This window comes from Gymnogyps californianus, chromosome 1 (genome assembly GCF_018139145.2).
Source record: "Gymnogyps californianus isolate 813 chromosome 1, ASM1813914v2, whole genome shotgun sequence".
NCBI lineage: Eukaryota > Metazoa > Chordata > Aves > Accipitriformes > Cathartidae > Gymnogyps > Gymnogyps californianus.
In genome coordinates, this window is record NC_059471.1 from 133,544,815 (window position 1) to 133,562,190 (window position 17,376).

General features: G+C 42.3%; 1 protein-coding gene across 1 annotated transcript in view; it reads left to right on the plus strand.

Moving 5' to 3' along the window:
* The window catches only part of PRMT8 (protein arginine methyltransferase 8), a 71,138-nt gene that overhangs the window by 273 nt on the left and 53,489 nt on the right, over positions 1-17,376 (plus strand). The window contains exon 2 of the mRNA XM_050911277.1: positions 462-874. Within this exon, the coding sequence (XP_050767234.1) occupies positions 800-874 (75 nt within the window). The 5' untranslated portion in view covers positions 462-799. The remainder of the gene's footprint in view (positions 1-461; positions 875-17,376) is intronic.

A 17,376-nucleotide genomic window follows, 5' to 3' on the forward strand; every position in this document is an offset into this window, starting at 1 on the left:
ACGTGTGAATGCATGCTTGTGTGTGAGAGGGTGTAGGCGATGTGGGGGGGAGCTTGATATAATGGTTTTTTCTACGAAAGACATGTGAATGCAATTCCTAGAGAAGGGCACCAAGCTCTGCCCAAGAGCAGAAGGGGTGGGGAGAGGGGAAGGGGAGAGGGGAGAGGGGAGAGGCAAGAGAAAGGAAGGAGGAGGGAGGAGGAGGAGGGATTGCTATTTCAGAAGACATTCATAGAAAGAGGGTGGGAAATTCTGTGACCATCTTTAAAGGAAGTTTCCTGGGACCTAGAGAGAAAGAAAGAAAAGCCCAAAGAAGGAAAATAAAGGGCTATGATTTCCTTGTCCTGTTGCTTTGTCTCTGGCTCCTTCTGCCTCTGGAAGAGTAGCCACAGGACACAAAGATGCCCAGCTGGTCACTGCACGCCCAAGTTCAGTTTAGCTGGTGCTTCTCTTCTGTTTAGCCCGACTGCTTTCTCTGAAGGGGAGGACTCGCAGCTCGACAGCCTTTTAGTTTAACCTGAAGAGTGTGTGCCGCCTCTCTTTGCCCATCCCAAGAGCTCGCTGGAGGTGGAGGAGAGGAGAGAAAGAGGAGGACTTGAAAGTGCCCGAGGAGCTCCCGATGCTAAGAGGAGACAAACATTCCTGTGGACGACGCAGAAAGGACAAAGCTGACTGATTCATTGCTGCTTTCCATATTTTTTTTTTCTCCCTATCCTTTGGCGCAGAGCAGTGTTTGGAGAGCTTTGAAAACACAAAACAAAACACCAGCCCCGAAGCCCCAACCCCTTGGCTAGCTCTTATGGGAATGAAACACTCCTCCCGCTGCCTGCTCCTGAGGAGGAAAATGGCGGAGAACGCTGCCGACAGCACCGAGGTAAGGATGCGAGGTAGAGCCCGGCGCCCGAGCTCCCCCAGCCCCGAGCATAGGTCCCTTAGCAGAAGCAGCAGTAAGTGCAGATAAACTTTCCTGGCTCCTTCGGCTAGCCCCTGCCTCCGTTGCTGCCGATTTCCTGCATGCGCCCCCCCCGTTCCCCCTAGGCAGACAACTTTGCATCCCGCTGAACCCTCCTGTCGCCCGGGCTGCTTCCCGGAAGCCGCCGCTTTACGGCTGGTTCCCCGAGAAGTTGGGTGGGCCGGCGCGGGCCGGGTGGAGCTGAGGCTCTGTGCGGGGTACGGGGGACTGGAGGAGGGGAGGTGTGTGCGGCGGTAAGGAAGGAAGGCGGTTATTTGTGTGTTGGAGGAGGCCGAAAGGGACAACGAAGGTCTCTTGCGACAGCACCTTGGCCAGCTCTGAGTGCTTTTCGCCTAGAAGAACGCCGTGGAGCCTTTGCTAAGGATTGTTTGGGAGACTTTAGGAGTATCCGCGTGTCTGCGGCATCCTGGATACTACCAAGCGGAGCTGCTCGAGGCAGGGGCGGCGGGCAGGAGGATCATTCCCCCTTGCGCCTGGCTGGCCTGAGCAGTGCCGAGAATAGCTTTGCATTGCCTTTGGGCCGAGAGGGTACCCTGCGAGCTCTCAGGTTTTCTGCAATAAATCCGCTCACCCCCACACACCCCGTTACCTTCGGTTTCCTCAACATTGGGGTTGAGCAGCCCTTGTTTACTTGTCTAGGGCTGTCTTGACCTCACTGAGACTTCTCAACGGATACAGCAGCGTGTGAAGTCTCAGATCTGGAAAAGCAGAAGGAAGCACGGTGCAGTCCCAGCTTCTCTGGGAGCATGTGAGAAGGAGACAGGCGAAAGTGCGAGTGTGTGCCAAACTCCCCGTTTCTATTAATAGACTGTGCCTAGCACTCTGACTGAACACTTAACACATGGTTAAGCGATATGCAGCACAGCCATGTACAGACCCCCAAGGACATTGCACCCCAACCAACTTCAACAGCTTTGCCCTTACATGCACGGGCGGCACTGACCCTCCTCCCTAGTTGCCCTGCAGAGGTAATAAAGAACAAAAGCACCACTTCAGTGTGAGTGAGCACGTGACTATTCCCTCTATTCGTTCAATGTCTCTGCCAAATGTCTGCTCCTTTCATATAGTCCGCCCAGTAGGTGTCCTGATCCCTCATGAATTCCACATTTCTCTTCCTAATGGTGTTCTCTGCTTAACCTTCATAAATATGCCTCCTTTGCTATGCCAGATGAAGAGCAGAATTTTCTTAAATGAATGTGATGTAAGCAGTAAATCAAAGAACATGCCTGCTACTGCATTACAACCCCATAGAGTACTGTTTGCAGAAGAGGCATCTATAAATAGCAAGAAGTCTGGCTGCACATCTGTAAACTGTCGTAGTACTGACAGCACATACTGCATTAAAGGTCCCAGGATCCTGGGCAGTATTGCAAGGAGAAATGTACAAGCACAGCCAGTTCCTTTCAAAGCCGTTTTTCAATGGAAATTGTCTTTAGACAGGGAAAATAGGTGAGAGGAGCTCTTTAAATATTCCTCTTCTATTTCAATTCACTATTAGTACATTTTTGTTGTTTAACCGCCTTTGTCTTCCTGCTTGTGCAATACTGCACAGACTGCAATGTCATTTTATGAAGAAGGCTTTCTTAACAACAACAGTTTCATTCCAATGCTGCATACAGGTTAGGAGAATATTAGAATGCTGTGCTTCCTCTCCTCAGAGTATCCATCAGTGACAGATTTGTGAAATGAGAGAAAATATTGCAGATTAGGCATATCCTGCTGCGCTTCTACCTTAAGAAAATCAGAAGGGATGCGTTCATAACACTTGCCAAGATATTTTCTATTTTATTAATTTTTATATTTGTGATGTTAAGATCTCTTATGTACTGAGAGAAGTAGTCTGCATATGTGCAGACTTAGAAGTGCACCAAGCAAAATATGCCAAGACCTTTGAAGGTCTTTCACTCGTCAAGCATCTATATTTAGCAAAGTGGTATGATACTAGTTTGACCTTCAAACCTGTATTTCTCTAACTTTCTCCTGAAGTTAGCAAATGTTGTGTGACAGAAGGAATACAGGACAAAGCATCTCACTTTTGGACTTATCACAGTGTCAGAGAAAATTAGGAATTGGTATAAATTTGCTTCATTTGAAACCAGTGGGGTAGCGGTAACACACATGATTTGATACTCACTAAATTTCTGAAGTACTTTGCCATGGTGATAGGCATGATGTAAAAAATGTCAGCTATAATGAGATGAAGAGTTAAAACATTTAACAAATGGTCAAAATGCCCCACTTCCAAATCATTCCAAAAACCTTCTGGTTCTTACTCAGATTGATTTGAGCCAATTACTTATGTTACAGCTTCATAGTGTATATATATATATATTTTAAATCTACCACAACTAAGAGCATTAATCAAACTTTTGGTCAAATATGGCAAGTATACTGTTTCAGTAGTAAGGCAGTTTAAAAAAATACATTAAGACAAAGAACATGGACACTGTATGAGAAACTTTTTATTCCCTTAACTACCCTCTGATGACCATAGTGCTAGCTCATTAGCCTAAAGAGCTTGAAGAAAGGATGACAACAAGTACAAATAAGGGAAAACCAAAGCTACAGTAAGACAATACGCACTGTTTCCTCAAACAAGAATACAATAGAGTAGAAAAGCAATAGCTCACTAGCATTACTTTCTAGTCGAGGAAGACACCTCGTGTTACCAGGAAACTTACAGAAGTGTGCTCCCATGGTACCAGATTGTACAGACATTTACATTACCAGTATCCCTATAGCCTTATATCTTGATACAAAACATAGATGAGTGAGTGGAAGTGTTGCCACAGGTGCTGTTGGATCTTGGATCAGGCTCAGAATAGTTTTGTAATTTTATTGTGCTGATAACAGCCTGATACCAGTCTATCTGCCAGAGATTAAGTGGAAGCAGGGGGGTTTTTATGTGTTTATAGCAGCCTGAGAGTACACAGTGCTTTGTATAAAAAAAAAAGTCAAGGGGAATAAAACCATAAGTCTTTTCTATTTAGAGCCTCACTGAAGGCCATAGGGGTCCCACTAACAGGAAGCTTGCTAGAGTGGTTTTGGATCCTTGTTTGGAGTGCACAGGGAAAAAAGATTCAGAAAATCTTTATTCCCCTTGGCCATCCCATGAACTTTAAGAGAAGTTCCATTGGAACAAAAGCTGTAGAATCTGTCCTCAAGATATAAAAATGAACCTCTGTATCTTTAGTCATGAAAGAAGATTTGTCTAAATAAAACAGGACTGTTTGCATAAATAACAGATCCAGAATTGAGTTATCCACAAATAATTAAAGGCACTCAGACAGAAAACAAAGTGAAAGAGAAACTGTTCTTTGTAGAACATATGCACAAAGATTCTGCAAAATTCATGGTGCTGACCTGCTGTAGATTTCGATTTCTGGGTCTTTTTATTTTAAGTGTATTAAATGGAAGCCATATTAATAGTAGGCCTGATATCAGTGATGGGAAACAAATTGAAAGAAGTGAGATTTCAGAAGCAGTGTGCCTGAATGTAGCTTGTGAACCTATGCCAGGTGAAGGGAATAGAATCATAGAATCATAGAAGAGTTTGGATTGGAAGGGACCTTTAAAGGTCATCTAGTCCAACCCCCCTGCAATAAGCAGGGACATCTTCAACTATATCAGGTTGCTCAGAGCCCTGTCCAACCTGACCTTGAACGTTTCCAGGGATGGGGCACCTAGCACTTCTCTGGGCAACCTGTTCCAGTGTTTCACCACCCTCACTGTAAAAAATTTCTTCCTTAAACCTGGTCTAAATCTACCCTCTTTTAGTTTAAAACCATTACCCCTTGTCCTATCGCAACAGGCCCTACTAAAAAGTCTGTCCCCGTCTTTCTTATAAGCCCTCTTTAAGTACTGAAAGGCTGCAATAAGCACAAAGTGCTGCAATAGCACAAAGTGCCAGGGTTTATGTGCACATCCAACAGACATACGCATCTACACGTAACAGGTTAGTCACTGACTGAAACAATTCTAGAACCTGAAACTGGGCTGGTTTTGTACAATGCAATTGCACAGTAACTTCATAAAAGGCAGTTCTTATGCTGAAGACTTCACAGTGTCTGTGGAGAGAAAATATCCCTGTTTAATTGCTAAGAATAGAGACATTAGGTAATTTATTAATAGTAGCAAAATAGAGTCGTCCTGAATGTCCTATTATACAAAGCTTGGGTTTTGGTTAGGAAAAAAAAATTCTTTTCAGGATTTGGGGTAACAGGCATAATAGACGTGCTTCCCCATACAGATGAATATAACTGGAGCAGTATCATGAGATCCAGGTCTGTGAAAGTAACTGCTCTGTTATCAGAAGTGGTGAGATTACAATATCCTATCTGCATGAAATCCAGCCATACCACTACTGAGGGGAGAAGAGATTATAAAATCTGTTGAAATCATGACCTTCTGTTTGTGATTCATGAGTAGGAAGAGGGGTTTCTCCTTAATAAGTTATCAAAGTACAAATGAACAGAAGCAGAGCAAGAGTGTGCCTAACAGAGAAGAGTGGACTGAATTTATTCATTAAACGTAAGTTTTGTTCCTGGCTATTACACTGGATGATCTTGGAGATATAATTTAGTTCCTCTGAGCTTTCCCATTCATACTGTTGAATTCAGTGATTTATTGGTGAAAGGTGCTGTAGAAGATTATTGTTTGGTGTTATTAAATTTCTTAGAACAGCATATATGAATGAACATTAATGAGTGGGTGATGTTTACCCAAGGGAGAAATAGCGCTGCTATGTGGTGTACTTCTTAGGCTAACAGAAGTCACAACAGATTTGGCATGGTGTCAGATAGCTAGCTGAAGAAGCAGCTTATGACATACCTTTCAGCCTTACTGAGTGGTGTGCCACATGCTTATGTCACATAACTTTGAACTGGAAAAGTTGTGATAGCTAGTGTGTGCAAGTAGTATAGGTGAGGTATAGAGACCAGACCAGTGGCCCATGCTCTAAATGTTTTGCACTGCTGACAAGGCAGTCAGAAAGCTGACCCATGATGTCAGTGAAAGAATCTTTCACTGTGGGTGTAGTCAAATCCCTAAGAGCTATAGAGGCAGCTCTGAGTTAAAGCAGGGAGTATTCCACTTCACCACATTTTGATCCTGTACAATGCTCCTACTAGGACTAAGCAGGCAGTTCTAATATAGTCATGGGGGCTTTTTTGGTTTCTAGCCAATTCAGGAGTGGGGGAGCAGAAATATGGCTCTGAGCCATCTTCTCCTACCAACTTCAGCTGTGCAGAACATTAATTTAGCTCAGCTGAAGCTCTCAGTGTAGTTAAATGCATTCCATTCTTTTCTCAAATTCAATACTAAAAATTCAAGACCTTGACCATAATATTTTGGCCCCGTTGAAGAAATAACTTTTGGTTGGCATTAATAATATAAATAGGATCAAAAAACATTTATGCTTAAGTAAAGAATAACAGCAGTCACGCAAAGCAGAATTTCCAGATAAACATATCTTTGCGTGGATCGTCGTCTGCCCAGCATAGGGTTGTTCTAATGATGAACAGCATTTTAGTATCAAGAAGACTGGTATTTTTTAGAAAGGGTATGGTTCATCTTGGTGACATCATGGGCCAGCTCATATTGTGTCATTGTGGCAATGCTAAAAGAGAGGCTCCCTGCTAGTGAGCACTTTGCACAGAAGTTGCCATAATGACTCTTTTTTCCAATCTTAGTCTGTGAAAAGCACCAAGAGAGTGTGAGAGCACTCAGAGAAGAGTGCAAGAAATTCTGTAGATGACCACCTTTGTAATTGTTCTGCCTCCACGCTGAAAGTGAGCTTAGCAAGACTGACTCGCGTGCCTTCCAGAGCTTCACCCTCAGCCTGACTGTGAAAGATGAAGGCTTGTGCCCTTACTGGTACAGGCAGAGCAGAGAAATACATAAAGGTAAAAAAGCATTGAGCCTAATCTTTTCATAAGATTTTGCCTCAGCCTTTCTGAGTTTGCAACAAAGTTCAGTCCATTGACAAATGAGGTGATGAACACCTAAAGGGGGTGAATGATGAAACTGGTTGCTCCTACCTCTGATTCCACAGAGAATCCTGCTGTTTGCTGTCTTGCTCACTAGCTTTAATGCCAGCTTTATTTTGATCTAGAGTTTAGGATAAAATGGGATTGTCCTTTCCATAATTTTCTTTCTTCTTTGGGAATAACCTCTAAACAACAGAAACAAGAAGCACTCATCTCAAGGAAGCAAAGAGGAGATTGCCCACTAAGTGGCTGAGTTGATGACCACAAGGGTGTCTTCACCATGCCATAATGGAGCAATTGCTGACTAATCACAGCCTACCTGGCTCTTTCCTGTGTTCTTGAACAGGTACTGACTGGCTCCATGGAGTCTCTTGACATGCTATTGCTTTCAAGCTATTGCACGGGAGCTGAGACAACTTTCTCACTTCACAGTGACTGTGACAGGATGAGCACTATTTCACTCTTAGTATTTCCATTTTAAACTGAGATTTAAGAGGTGTAGAAAGATGAAGGATGATGGCTTTATTTATTTCTTATAAGCTAGGTTTTTCACGTCCCAGTTGTGAAAAATCTATCTCAAAAAATCCAAATTTTAAAAGGTAAAATTTTGTCCTTTCCATAATCTGCATATTTCTAAAAATAGAAACTCAGTTTGAAAATCTGGAATAGAAAATCTATTCATCTTCATTTTTTTGCATCAACAATTTGAAGATTTAGAGACCAGACTTGGAAATAAGGCAGACTCACTTGAAGAAGCACTCACTGCCAAGTTTGCTTTTCTGAAAACTCCGTTAAGTGCAGAAATTAAAGGTAATTTTGCTTTGTATCTTGAGTGTGAAAAGTTAGGTGATCATAAATAAAATCTCAATGTCTTCGCTTCCCAAAATGAAGAGAATGTTTCAGTAACAAAACATTTGCAAGGAAATTATGGTGGGAATAAAATGTTTAGCTAAAATTTTAGACAGAGACACAATAAAGAAGGTGAGGAGAATACTATTCTCCCTCACTTAAAATATCCTGTCCTGCAGTTAAGACATGCTCTTGGAAGTTTGCGTGTATTGAGGACTGCATTGCACCTGGGTCTTCTCCTCCCAGAGTGAATTATTGTTTAAAAAGGGGCATTACCACCTTTTCTAGCCATTATTCACAGAAAAGGAGTTCCTTAAGCTTTTCTGAGAAAGGATGGGGAAAAAAAACAACTTTGGAAGAGGGGGCATGGAGGTGTGTGTTTTCTAAGACATGATTTTATACCACTGTCCTCCTCAGCTTTTCCTAGTGGCAAACTCTTCATCATAGTGCAGTTGGCAAGCTTCACATTCAGCGTACTGTTTGGTCTGGACCATACACTTAAGTTCCTAGTGCTCTTCTTGTCCTGTCCAAGGGTCCAAGTATATCTGAACCATTCTGTCACAGTTCCTCCTCCCCTTTTTAAAAGAAAAAGTAGCATTTCCCTCTCTTGCAACAGTACCATCAAAGTAAACATATACTGGTTGGGAAGCTGTGGTATATAGTGGTCTCCAAGGATTAGTGTTGAAGTGTTCCTTCAGTGCCCATAATGCACACTTGGGGTCACATATGGCCTCGCAGTTCTTCTGTCCTTCTTGTCCTTTTCCGGCCATACAGCTTATGTTTCATCACTTCTAATAGCACCAGAAAGCTCAAACCCAGCCTCAGAGCCTAGAATAATGTGTGACCAAGCCAGGGCCTTCCAACAACAATCCACCAGTCCAAACTTATTTCTGTTGTGGACCTTAATTTCTCACTTAGAAAGGAGAAGAGGAGACCCTGCCATCTGTTCCAGTTTCTAGTTGCATCCTTGTACTATTCATCAATCCATTGCCCTGAAGCTTGACCCCAGCTTGGGATGAAGACCAGCTCCTGATTTTCTTTTCCTTAGTCACAAATAGGGAAGTAATTAACCCTTCCCATAACTCCTTCTGAACTACTGCTATTTGAGGACCATATACCTCATGATTGTGCCCTATATTAGACATTACCCTGTCTGAAGTGCAGGATACGTACTTGGTTTTTTTTTTACTCTAATCTCAGTTACATTGTGATATATCAGGAGTAACGCCACTGAGTCCTTTATAAATAGGGATCACACTCAGTGGCATTGCAGAAACACAGACGTGTTGGTTAGAAAGGACTTCTATAGAACCTCTCATGCAACCTCACACTCAGGGTAGAACAGTCACCCGCATTAGATCGTGTTGGCCATTGCTGTGTCTAGCCAAGTCTTGAAAATCTCCCAAGCACAGAGATTCCGCTACCTTTCTAGGCAACCTCTTCCAGTGCTGCACAGACCTCTCAGTGAAAAAGATTTTCTCATTGTCCTATCTGAACCTTCCAAACTGCAAGCTGTGATCTTTGCACCTCGTCATCTCATGTGCCGCTATTGAGAAGAGTTTGCCTCCATATTCTTTTTGACTATCTTTCAAGTACTTACAGGCTGCTATTAGATTGTCCCTTAGCCTCCTTTGCCACAAATCAAACAAGTTCAGCACACGCTTATCTCTTCTTACAGATCATCTTCTCAGGCCCATGACCATTGTATTGTATAGCATCTTGCTTACCTCCTTTTAACTTAAAAGCTCTGCAGAAATGTTATGAGAATGGAAAGGAAGAATATTTTCTTAACTGGAAGAACTTTATAGCAGAAGACTGACTGATTAAATGCACATGGCCAGGTAGTGTCAATAAAGTGTATTCTGCAGAAATCCCTTGTTGCTGAGCCCAGCTGTGTATTTGGCATGTTTTACTTTGGTATTTTGGGTTAGTTGTTTCTTATTTATTTCCCCTAGAAAGAGAGAGGTCAAATCTGAAAAGCAGCACTGCTTCTTACCCACAGTTTGCATCTTGTGTAACTGTACACCTGGAACAGCTGTTTCAGAAGGAAATCAAATGAGATAAGTGTTAGCCACATCATAATATAGTTGCCTCCTTAGGAGTCACAGTGTTTTAAACTTAATTAGAAGTAGCTGAGTTTACAGGCAGCAGGGGGTATTCAACAATTGTTAGGGATGCTCTGCCTATTGTATTGTTGAGCCTTAAAAAAAGGTAAAGGCCATCATTACCCTTTCAGTTCTGTTGGCTTTGATATAACCCACTAGATCCTCTGCAAACCTGAAGCAGACCAAGGGTGTGAAATAATAAAACTGAGGTACAAGAACAGTTATTGGGCAGAGAAGACAAAAAAGGGAACATATTTTATTGTGCAAGAAAGTATGTTGCAGACTAAAATTTCAGCTAAATCTTTTTCAGCTCTGTGTAAGTTTGATGATCTCTTAGGTTTCTGGGATTAGAAGTGGCAAACGTGAAGTTGCCCTCAAGTAAAAGCCCTGTTGTGGAAAATACTATATTTAGTCATGAAACAGAATGTGCTTTGTAAATTTATGGGAGGTCAAAGGTCATAATGAAATTATTTTGTGAAGGTGGAAAAGAAAAGGAAGGAGGGAAGGGAGGAGAGAGGGAAGGAGGAAAGAAAGGCAGACAGTAAAGTGGGTGGGCAGGTGGACAGGGAGGGAAGAAGGGAGGGAGGGAGAGAAGAAGGGAGGAAGGGAGGGAGGGAGGGTGAAAAGGAAGGGAAGGAAGGAAGGAGGGAGGAGGGCAGGAAGGAAAGACAGGGAAATATAGTCAACATCCAGAGAGGCTGCTCATCTCCATAAAAGCAGAAACAGTAGAAATACATAAATTTGCTGTCAAAAAGTCACAGAATCACACTGTGACTCCTGAAGCCTGGTCTTACCAGTAGAGACCAAGGTGAAGAACACACTGTGTACCTTGGCCTTTTCCACATCCTTTGTCACCAGGGCCCCTGCCCCATTTAGCGATGGGCCCACATTTTCCCTAGCCTCACTTTTGGTGCCTGTGTACTTGCAGAATATTTCTTATTGAGCTTTGTTGTCCCATTGTCGGATTCAACAAATGTCAGGAATCAAGGAGCTGTAGGTGGAGGTAGCAGGAGGCCATCAGGAGAGTGAATCAATTCACCCTTTTACAGCTTGTAAATAAGGAAATAATAGAGGTTTTTGCAGCAACTGGTAAGGTCTAATGCAAGCCTCAATTTCTCTGTAAGAAAGAGAGAATAAAAAAAAAGTTGACTGTTTTTTGACTACATTAGTCAGTCATGGAATGAGATAGTATGTAGTTCTAGCCCTGTGATTCACCCCAACCAACCATGAATGAGGAAGGAACATAACACAGAAAAAACACAAGACTGTTTTTAATTAGTTATCAAGGTGGGTGTATTGAAGCTTCCTTGAAATCCTCCATTGACATTTGCTTTTACCAGCATTGTCTCACAAATAGTTAATCAATGGTTAATCTCACAAATAACTGACTTACCATACTGTGAGAGAGAGAGACTCTGTCAGTGAAAGCTCTTCACCCACTCTCATACCCTTGCACACACACATACTGTTTTCTGAGACCCACCCCAAACACCACTCCAATGAGTAGAGCCAGGAGAAAATGCGACACTCCTCACTAGTCTCTGTGTCAGGATCTTGAGCGGCAGCTCAGCTCCAACTCACCACAGTTCCACCTCAGGCACTCACATTGGCTCTCACCTCATGTTTGATCACAGTCACATTGTCATTGCTGAACTTCACATATTACTGAGAAGATCATTTTCCTAGCTTGCTGTTTTAACTACATTACCCTTCTATTAATATCTAATTTGCTGAATCTTTATATTCTATTAAATCAAAAAGCTGATTGTCATTTTCAAGGCCATTTGAAGCATGTGTCGTGCTACCTATCATTTCTCATTCAGTACCAAGAGGTTAATTCAAACCACTAGTGCCAAACTCCATCTCACACTTCTTAGATTTTTCAAACATACTTTAATGAATTATAATACTAGTACTGTGACAGTGTGTATACAGTTTTAATAAAGGTTAGCCTAGAACTTGTAAAACTAGGCCAATCCAAAATTGGGTTTATGTTTCTGTTTTCTCTGTATTTGACATTCAATTTCTGTCCTGCTTTTCTAAGAGAATTTTTTTTTAAGCAGATAAACTTAATGGGAGACAAAGATAGATAAGGATTTTAAGCAAAGAAGGTGCTTTCACTTATTACTGCAAGATTTTCAGGAAAATGTGAAACTATTCTTCTAGGATTTTTTTTTAATAGAAAACATGCTTTCACGTAGCCTCAATACGATTATTTTATTGAAGAAAAAAGTCTCTGTGCCATCTTTCTATCTGATAGGTCTGTTCCTTTCTCAACAGAAAGCCAATAATGCTTCTTAGTTCTCATAGAATATGTCTTTGTCACTTTGTAAAATGGAAGGCAAAAGTATTTATGCTTGCAAGATCTATTTCCACCAGGTAAAACTGAGTATTCTAACCATGCCTACTGGAAACAAAGGCATTCTGATCTGAAGACAGGTTTACCCTCATGTAAATGCACTGGTTTCAGCAGAATTATTTATGATTTATATAGATTCAAAACCAGCTCACATCTATACATAAAATTGTATTAGAAAGGATGAATCACCAGTGGTTTTGCTCAAGAATAGAGTTTTCATCATTCTGTTTCATGATTGTATAAAAATGTTAGGAGTATACTTTCGCATATCCCTTTCTTAACTGTATTTAAAAGATGGGTCTGAAATAGCAAAAGCTTATTCTCTTGTTAACACAAAGCTATACAAGCCTGATTTATATCAACATGACTATCAAAAACTGCTTTTGAAATACACTATGTAGATATCTTTTTAACAGGTGTAGTTCAGAACCTATTGGAGTTAACATAAATTGCTGAAGATCTTTGAACACTTCAGTAAATGTTCTATTAATAATGCAAGAAATGCTGAACACACTGGTTTGCTCATGTGTGTCAGTAGCACTCAGCATGATTATTTATTGTAGAATCAAGTTCCATACTGGCAGAATATTTAAAAACACTCCTCATCCACCTTGTATAATATGGAACAAAAGTAATTCCACTGGAACTAGTGGGATTACCTGTGTTCTGAATGTTAGATACATATCCAAGTTTCTTAAGTAACTGCTGAAAACACACTGAAGTCAATTGTGGTATTTGCAGCCCTCTTGAGAACAAATATGCCACCCAAACCTGGAGTTGATGGGTTATTAATCTCAGTCTCTTACAATGAAATTTCTCAGACTAGGTAAACCGAAACCAAATAATGTTTAACAACCAAATATGAGCAAATGCACTTCATTAGGCTAAATTTACAGAGTACATAAGGACATATATGTTGTCCTTGCTATAAATGAGGACTAGTCAGTCTCAAAGTACACACAATTGCCTTTACCATCTGAAGAAAGATTAATATTTTTTTGTCCATTACTAAGCAGACTTATGAGAAGTTTTCCTTTACCAGGGTTTTTTAAACTTGAGATTTAAGTTTAATTAGCTCCTTCAATGCACTTACAAAATACCATCACCATTAAAAAAACATTCATATCCAGTGTAGTTCCAGAGCCTGGCAATTAATGAATTACCAACAAGATATCCAGTCACACTGACATAAGTTTCTACTCGCAAATTGAGAAAGTTACTCTACTCCCCATCTTAGAACTAAAATGCAAATGCAATACACAACACTAGTTCTGAAAGAGCAAGACTATGCTATTTAATAATTCAATAACTGCCTTAACATTGTGATCATTTGTCATTTCAGCCACACAGAAAAGTATGCAGTTCTTTAAACACACATTAATATGCTTACTTACAAAATTACTTATCATGTGTATGTGTCTTTATACATATACATATACACATACATATACACACAGTTTTATATTTACATAAATTCAAACTGCACATTATGCTGTGACTTTCATTTCTTTGTGCACCCAGGTTGTCAGTGTTATTAAAACTATGTCAGAGAAGACGCTACTGTGCCAATGTGGGCTCATATACTGTAAAATGATAAAATCTTGGTTAAAGTCTTATACCACATCAAATGTTTATATACATATATAAAAACATATAGTTTTTATATATAAACATAGTTTGACAGACAAACTCTATGTTTAAAAAGGCAGTTTGACAGAAAAGTCCTAGCTTTTCATTCAGTAACATCCTTTATATTCACTGTCTTCCTCTGTATGGGTGTTCTGACAAAATTCAGTTTAGTTGTGGAGAATTACAGGAAGATAGAGCCTTCCATTTCAAGTTGAAATAACACGCTCACATTTCAGATATAGTGCTAACAAAGCTATAAAGTAAGTTTAAATTCAACTAACTTGATGAGCTGTTAGGAATATAAATTCCCAATTCAGAAAGGGAGTATTTAAAAATATTTGTCTGTTTCCGTTTAGATCGCTTCCAATCATACACACCTTTGATTCAGCAATTAAATATAACTGGTCTTGTTTTCTTAAATTCTGTAACACCTACACATCTCAGAGGTCAGAGAACAAGACAGCACACTTGCAAGTCAGACCAACTCAATTAAAATGCATAAAATGCAGTTTAGTTACTTTCACAGAGGTCATTGATTTGAACATTTTTGCCAGTAAGAATACATTGAGAAATATGTAGAAGCCTGGTTCTCAAAAATATTTTTTCTTCAAAATCTCTTCAGAAATTTAGGCACTGTTACTATCATTCCCTCTGAGTCACTCTGTTCAAGCACCTTTCACAATGCCCAGAGAATCTCTTGTAGGCAGAATATATTCAACTCAAAAGTACAAAGCAATTATTTATTGTCTAACATATCAAAGGCAGTTATGATTAACAAGTTATTAGGTAAAGCACTAATATGCTTATCATTGCCAACATAAGACACACAAAGAGTCTTTGCCGGCCAGGTAATCATGAAGCAAGTGGTGAAGGGTCAGATTCTGCTGCTGCTGGGGATGTTCATATTGTTTCATGTTGCTTCATGTTCATGCTTCATGTTGCTGTTGCCATCTTTAGAGTCGTTTAGCATGTTATATCTCTTCACGTTACTGTTTTTCTTCCTGAATCCTTGAACTTTAAGTTTTTATTTCACCTTATTTTATCTTTCATGGCTCTATGCTACAGGCTTTGTCAAAGCTCTCTCTTACAATTTAGGATTTTTCTCAAGAGTCTGAGCCAGGGTTACACATCTGGGCAGTTGATCATTGCTAGGCCTTGAATCACACTGCTGAACCCCTAGGAGGAGGAGTTGGAGGCTACAGAGAGTGGGATGCAGCAACTAGGAAGACACTGAGCTGAATGGGTACTTCTGAAAACCGTAGGTGTAAATTTCTGAATACTTCTTTGCCTACAGCTCGGCCCACCTCCTTCAGCCGCTCCGGCCCAGGACCTCTCCTACCTGGCCACTGGAGCCCAGCCTGGTGTCCCAGGGACCCAGAGCCTCTGCCCAGGCTGAGGGACATGGTTGACACTTTCCTGTTTGCAGGTTCAACCGGTGACAAGGCTGTGCAGGTATCCCAGACACACACACACACATGCACGCACACACACAGAGGACACCGACATGGCCAGTCACACAGGCTGCCACAGAAAAGGCACTGCCTTCAACAGCACCTACATACAGGACTCACATAAAAGACAATCCACAGACAGCCAAGCCCCCGCTTCTTCTTCAGTGGGCAGAGGCAGAAGGTTACTAGTTGTGCTGGTTTTGGCTGCGGTAGAGTTAATTTTCTTCATAGTAGCTAGTATGGGGCTATGTTTTGGATTTGTGCTGAAAACAGTGTTGATAATACAGGGATGTTTTAGTTATTGGTGAGCAGTGCTTACACAGAGTCAAGGCCTTTTCTGCCCCTCGCACCACCCCACCAGTGAGTAGGCTGGGGGTGCACAAGAAGTTGGGATGGGACACAGCCGGGACAGCTGTCCCCAACTGACCAAAGGGATATTCCATACCATATGACATCATGCTCAGCATATAAAGCTGGGGGAAGAAGGAGGAAAGGGGGGACGTTCGGAGTGACGGCGTTTGTCTTCCCAAATAACTGTTACGCGTGATGGAGCCCTGCTTTCCTGGAGATGGCTGAACGATGGGAAGATGGGAATATGGGCTGCCGATGGGAAGTGGTGAATAAATTCCTTGATTTGCTTTGCTTGCACGCATGACTTTTGCTTTACCCATTAAACTGTCTATCTCAACCCATGAGTTTTCTCATTTTTACTCTTCTGATTCTCTCCCCCATCCCATCGGGGGGGAGTGAGCAAGTGGCTGCGTGGTGCTCAGTTGCCAGCTGGGGTTAAACCATGACACTAGTGCAGACACACACACGCCACTGTCCAGGTTCACAAGCACACACACATTTGCAGATCCCTTAATTACCAGCATGGCCCCTCTGCCCACCCAGCACCCCCACCTGGATCCTGGGCCCCCTTACCTGTCCCACAGGGTCCCTGACTTGCTGGGTGGTCCAGCTTGGTGCTCACTGCAAACATGCAACACTTACACACTCGTCCCTCATGCACTCCACACTCACAAGTCCCCCTGGGCATACCAGCATGGACCCCCTGCCTGGGGGACCCTGGCCCAGACTCTAGGCCCCTCCTAGTCACCGGCTAGTCCAGCTTAAAGTTTGCTGGTGAATATGCATGTGCATCCCAGGCACACCAGAATTGGGGAAGACACAGACTCTCCCCCTGCACCAGACCCATGGTCCTGCTGCAGTGGTGCTGAGCTCCTTGCTCACCTCGCTAATGCTGTCCCCCCAACAGCTGGCTTTGGGAACAGACACTGTTCCCGCCCCTGTGGCTGGGGACTCAAGATGCCCACTGGCTCCAGTAGCTGACACGGAGACCCCGCTCGCTCCAGTTGCTGTCACCACAGGCCAGGGGTGCCCACCCCCCCCCATCTGACCCCAGGAGCTGGCACCAAATTCCCCTCACGCACAGGCACAGGTCTCACCAGTAGCTGGCACCCAGTCCTTGCACCACACATTCACAGGGGACAGACAGTGAGCACATGCAGAGAGATGCTTAAGGAAAAGATTTAATAAAAAGATATAAGAAGCTAGGACAGACTGCAGTGATCAGGCAAAGGGCTCGGCCAGACAAGCGTACTGACCAGCCCTGTTTTACAGCCAACCGGCCCCTCTTCCACGTCTTTCTGTCTACCCCACTTTGTTCCCTCCTGCTCCCCCTTCCCCTGTGCATCCCCTGCCCCATGGGTCTGTACAGCTCTGTTCATTCCCGCACCACTCACAGTCCGGGGTCCCCTGGTATGCAACATTATCAGTTGCAAAGTCCAGGCTGATCTTCGTGGAAGTGGCACCTGTGGTTTCTTGATAGCCCATCAGTTAGTGTGAGTGGTGAGGTTTGTTTCTTGCCATTGTCTCCATGTTTGTTTTGTCAGGTCTGTGTCTTAGTGTATTTTGTTTCTGGTTTCCAGCTTCTCCCCTTAGTTTGCCAACTGACAGGTCCCCAGTCAGATAACCTCACTGGAATAAACTTTCTCACACTCTCACATGCCCTTATCAATTG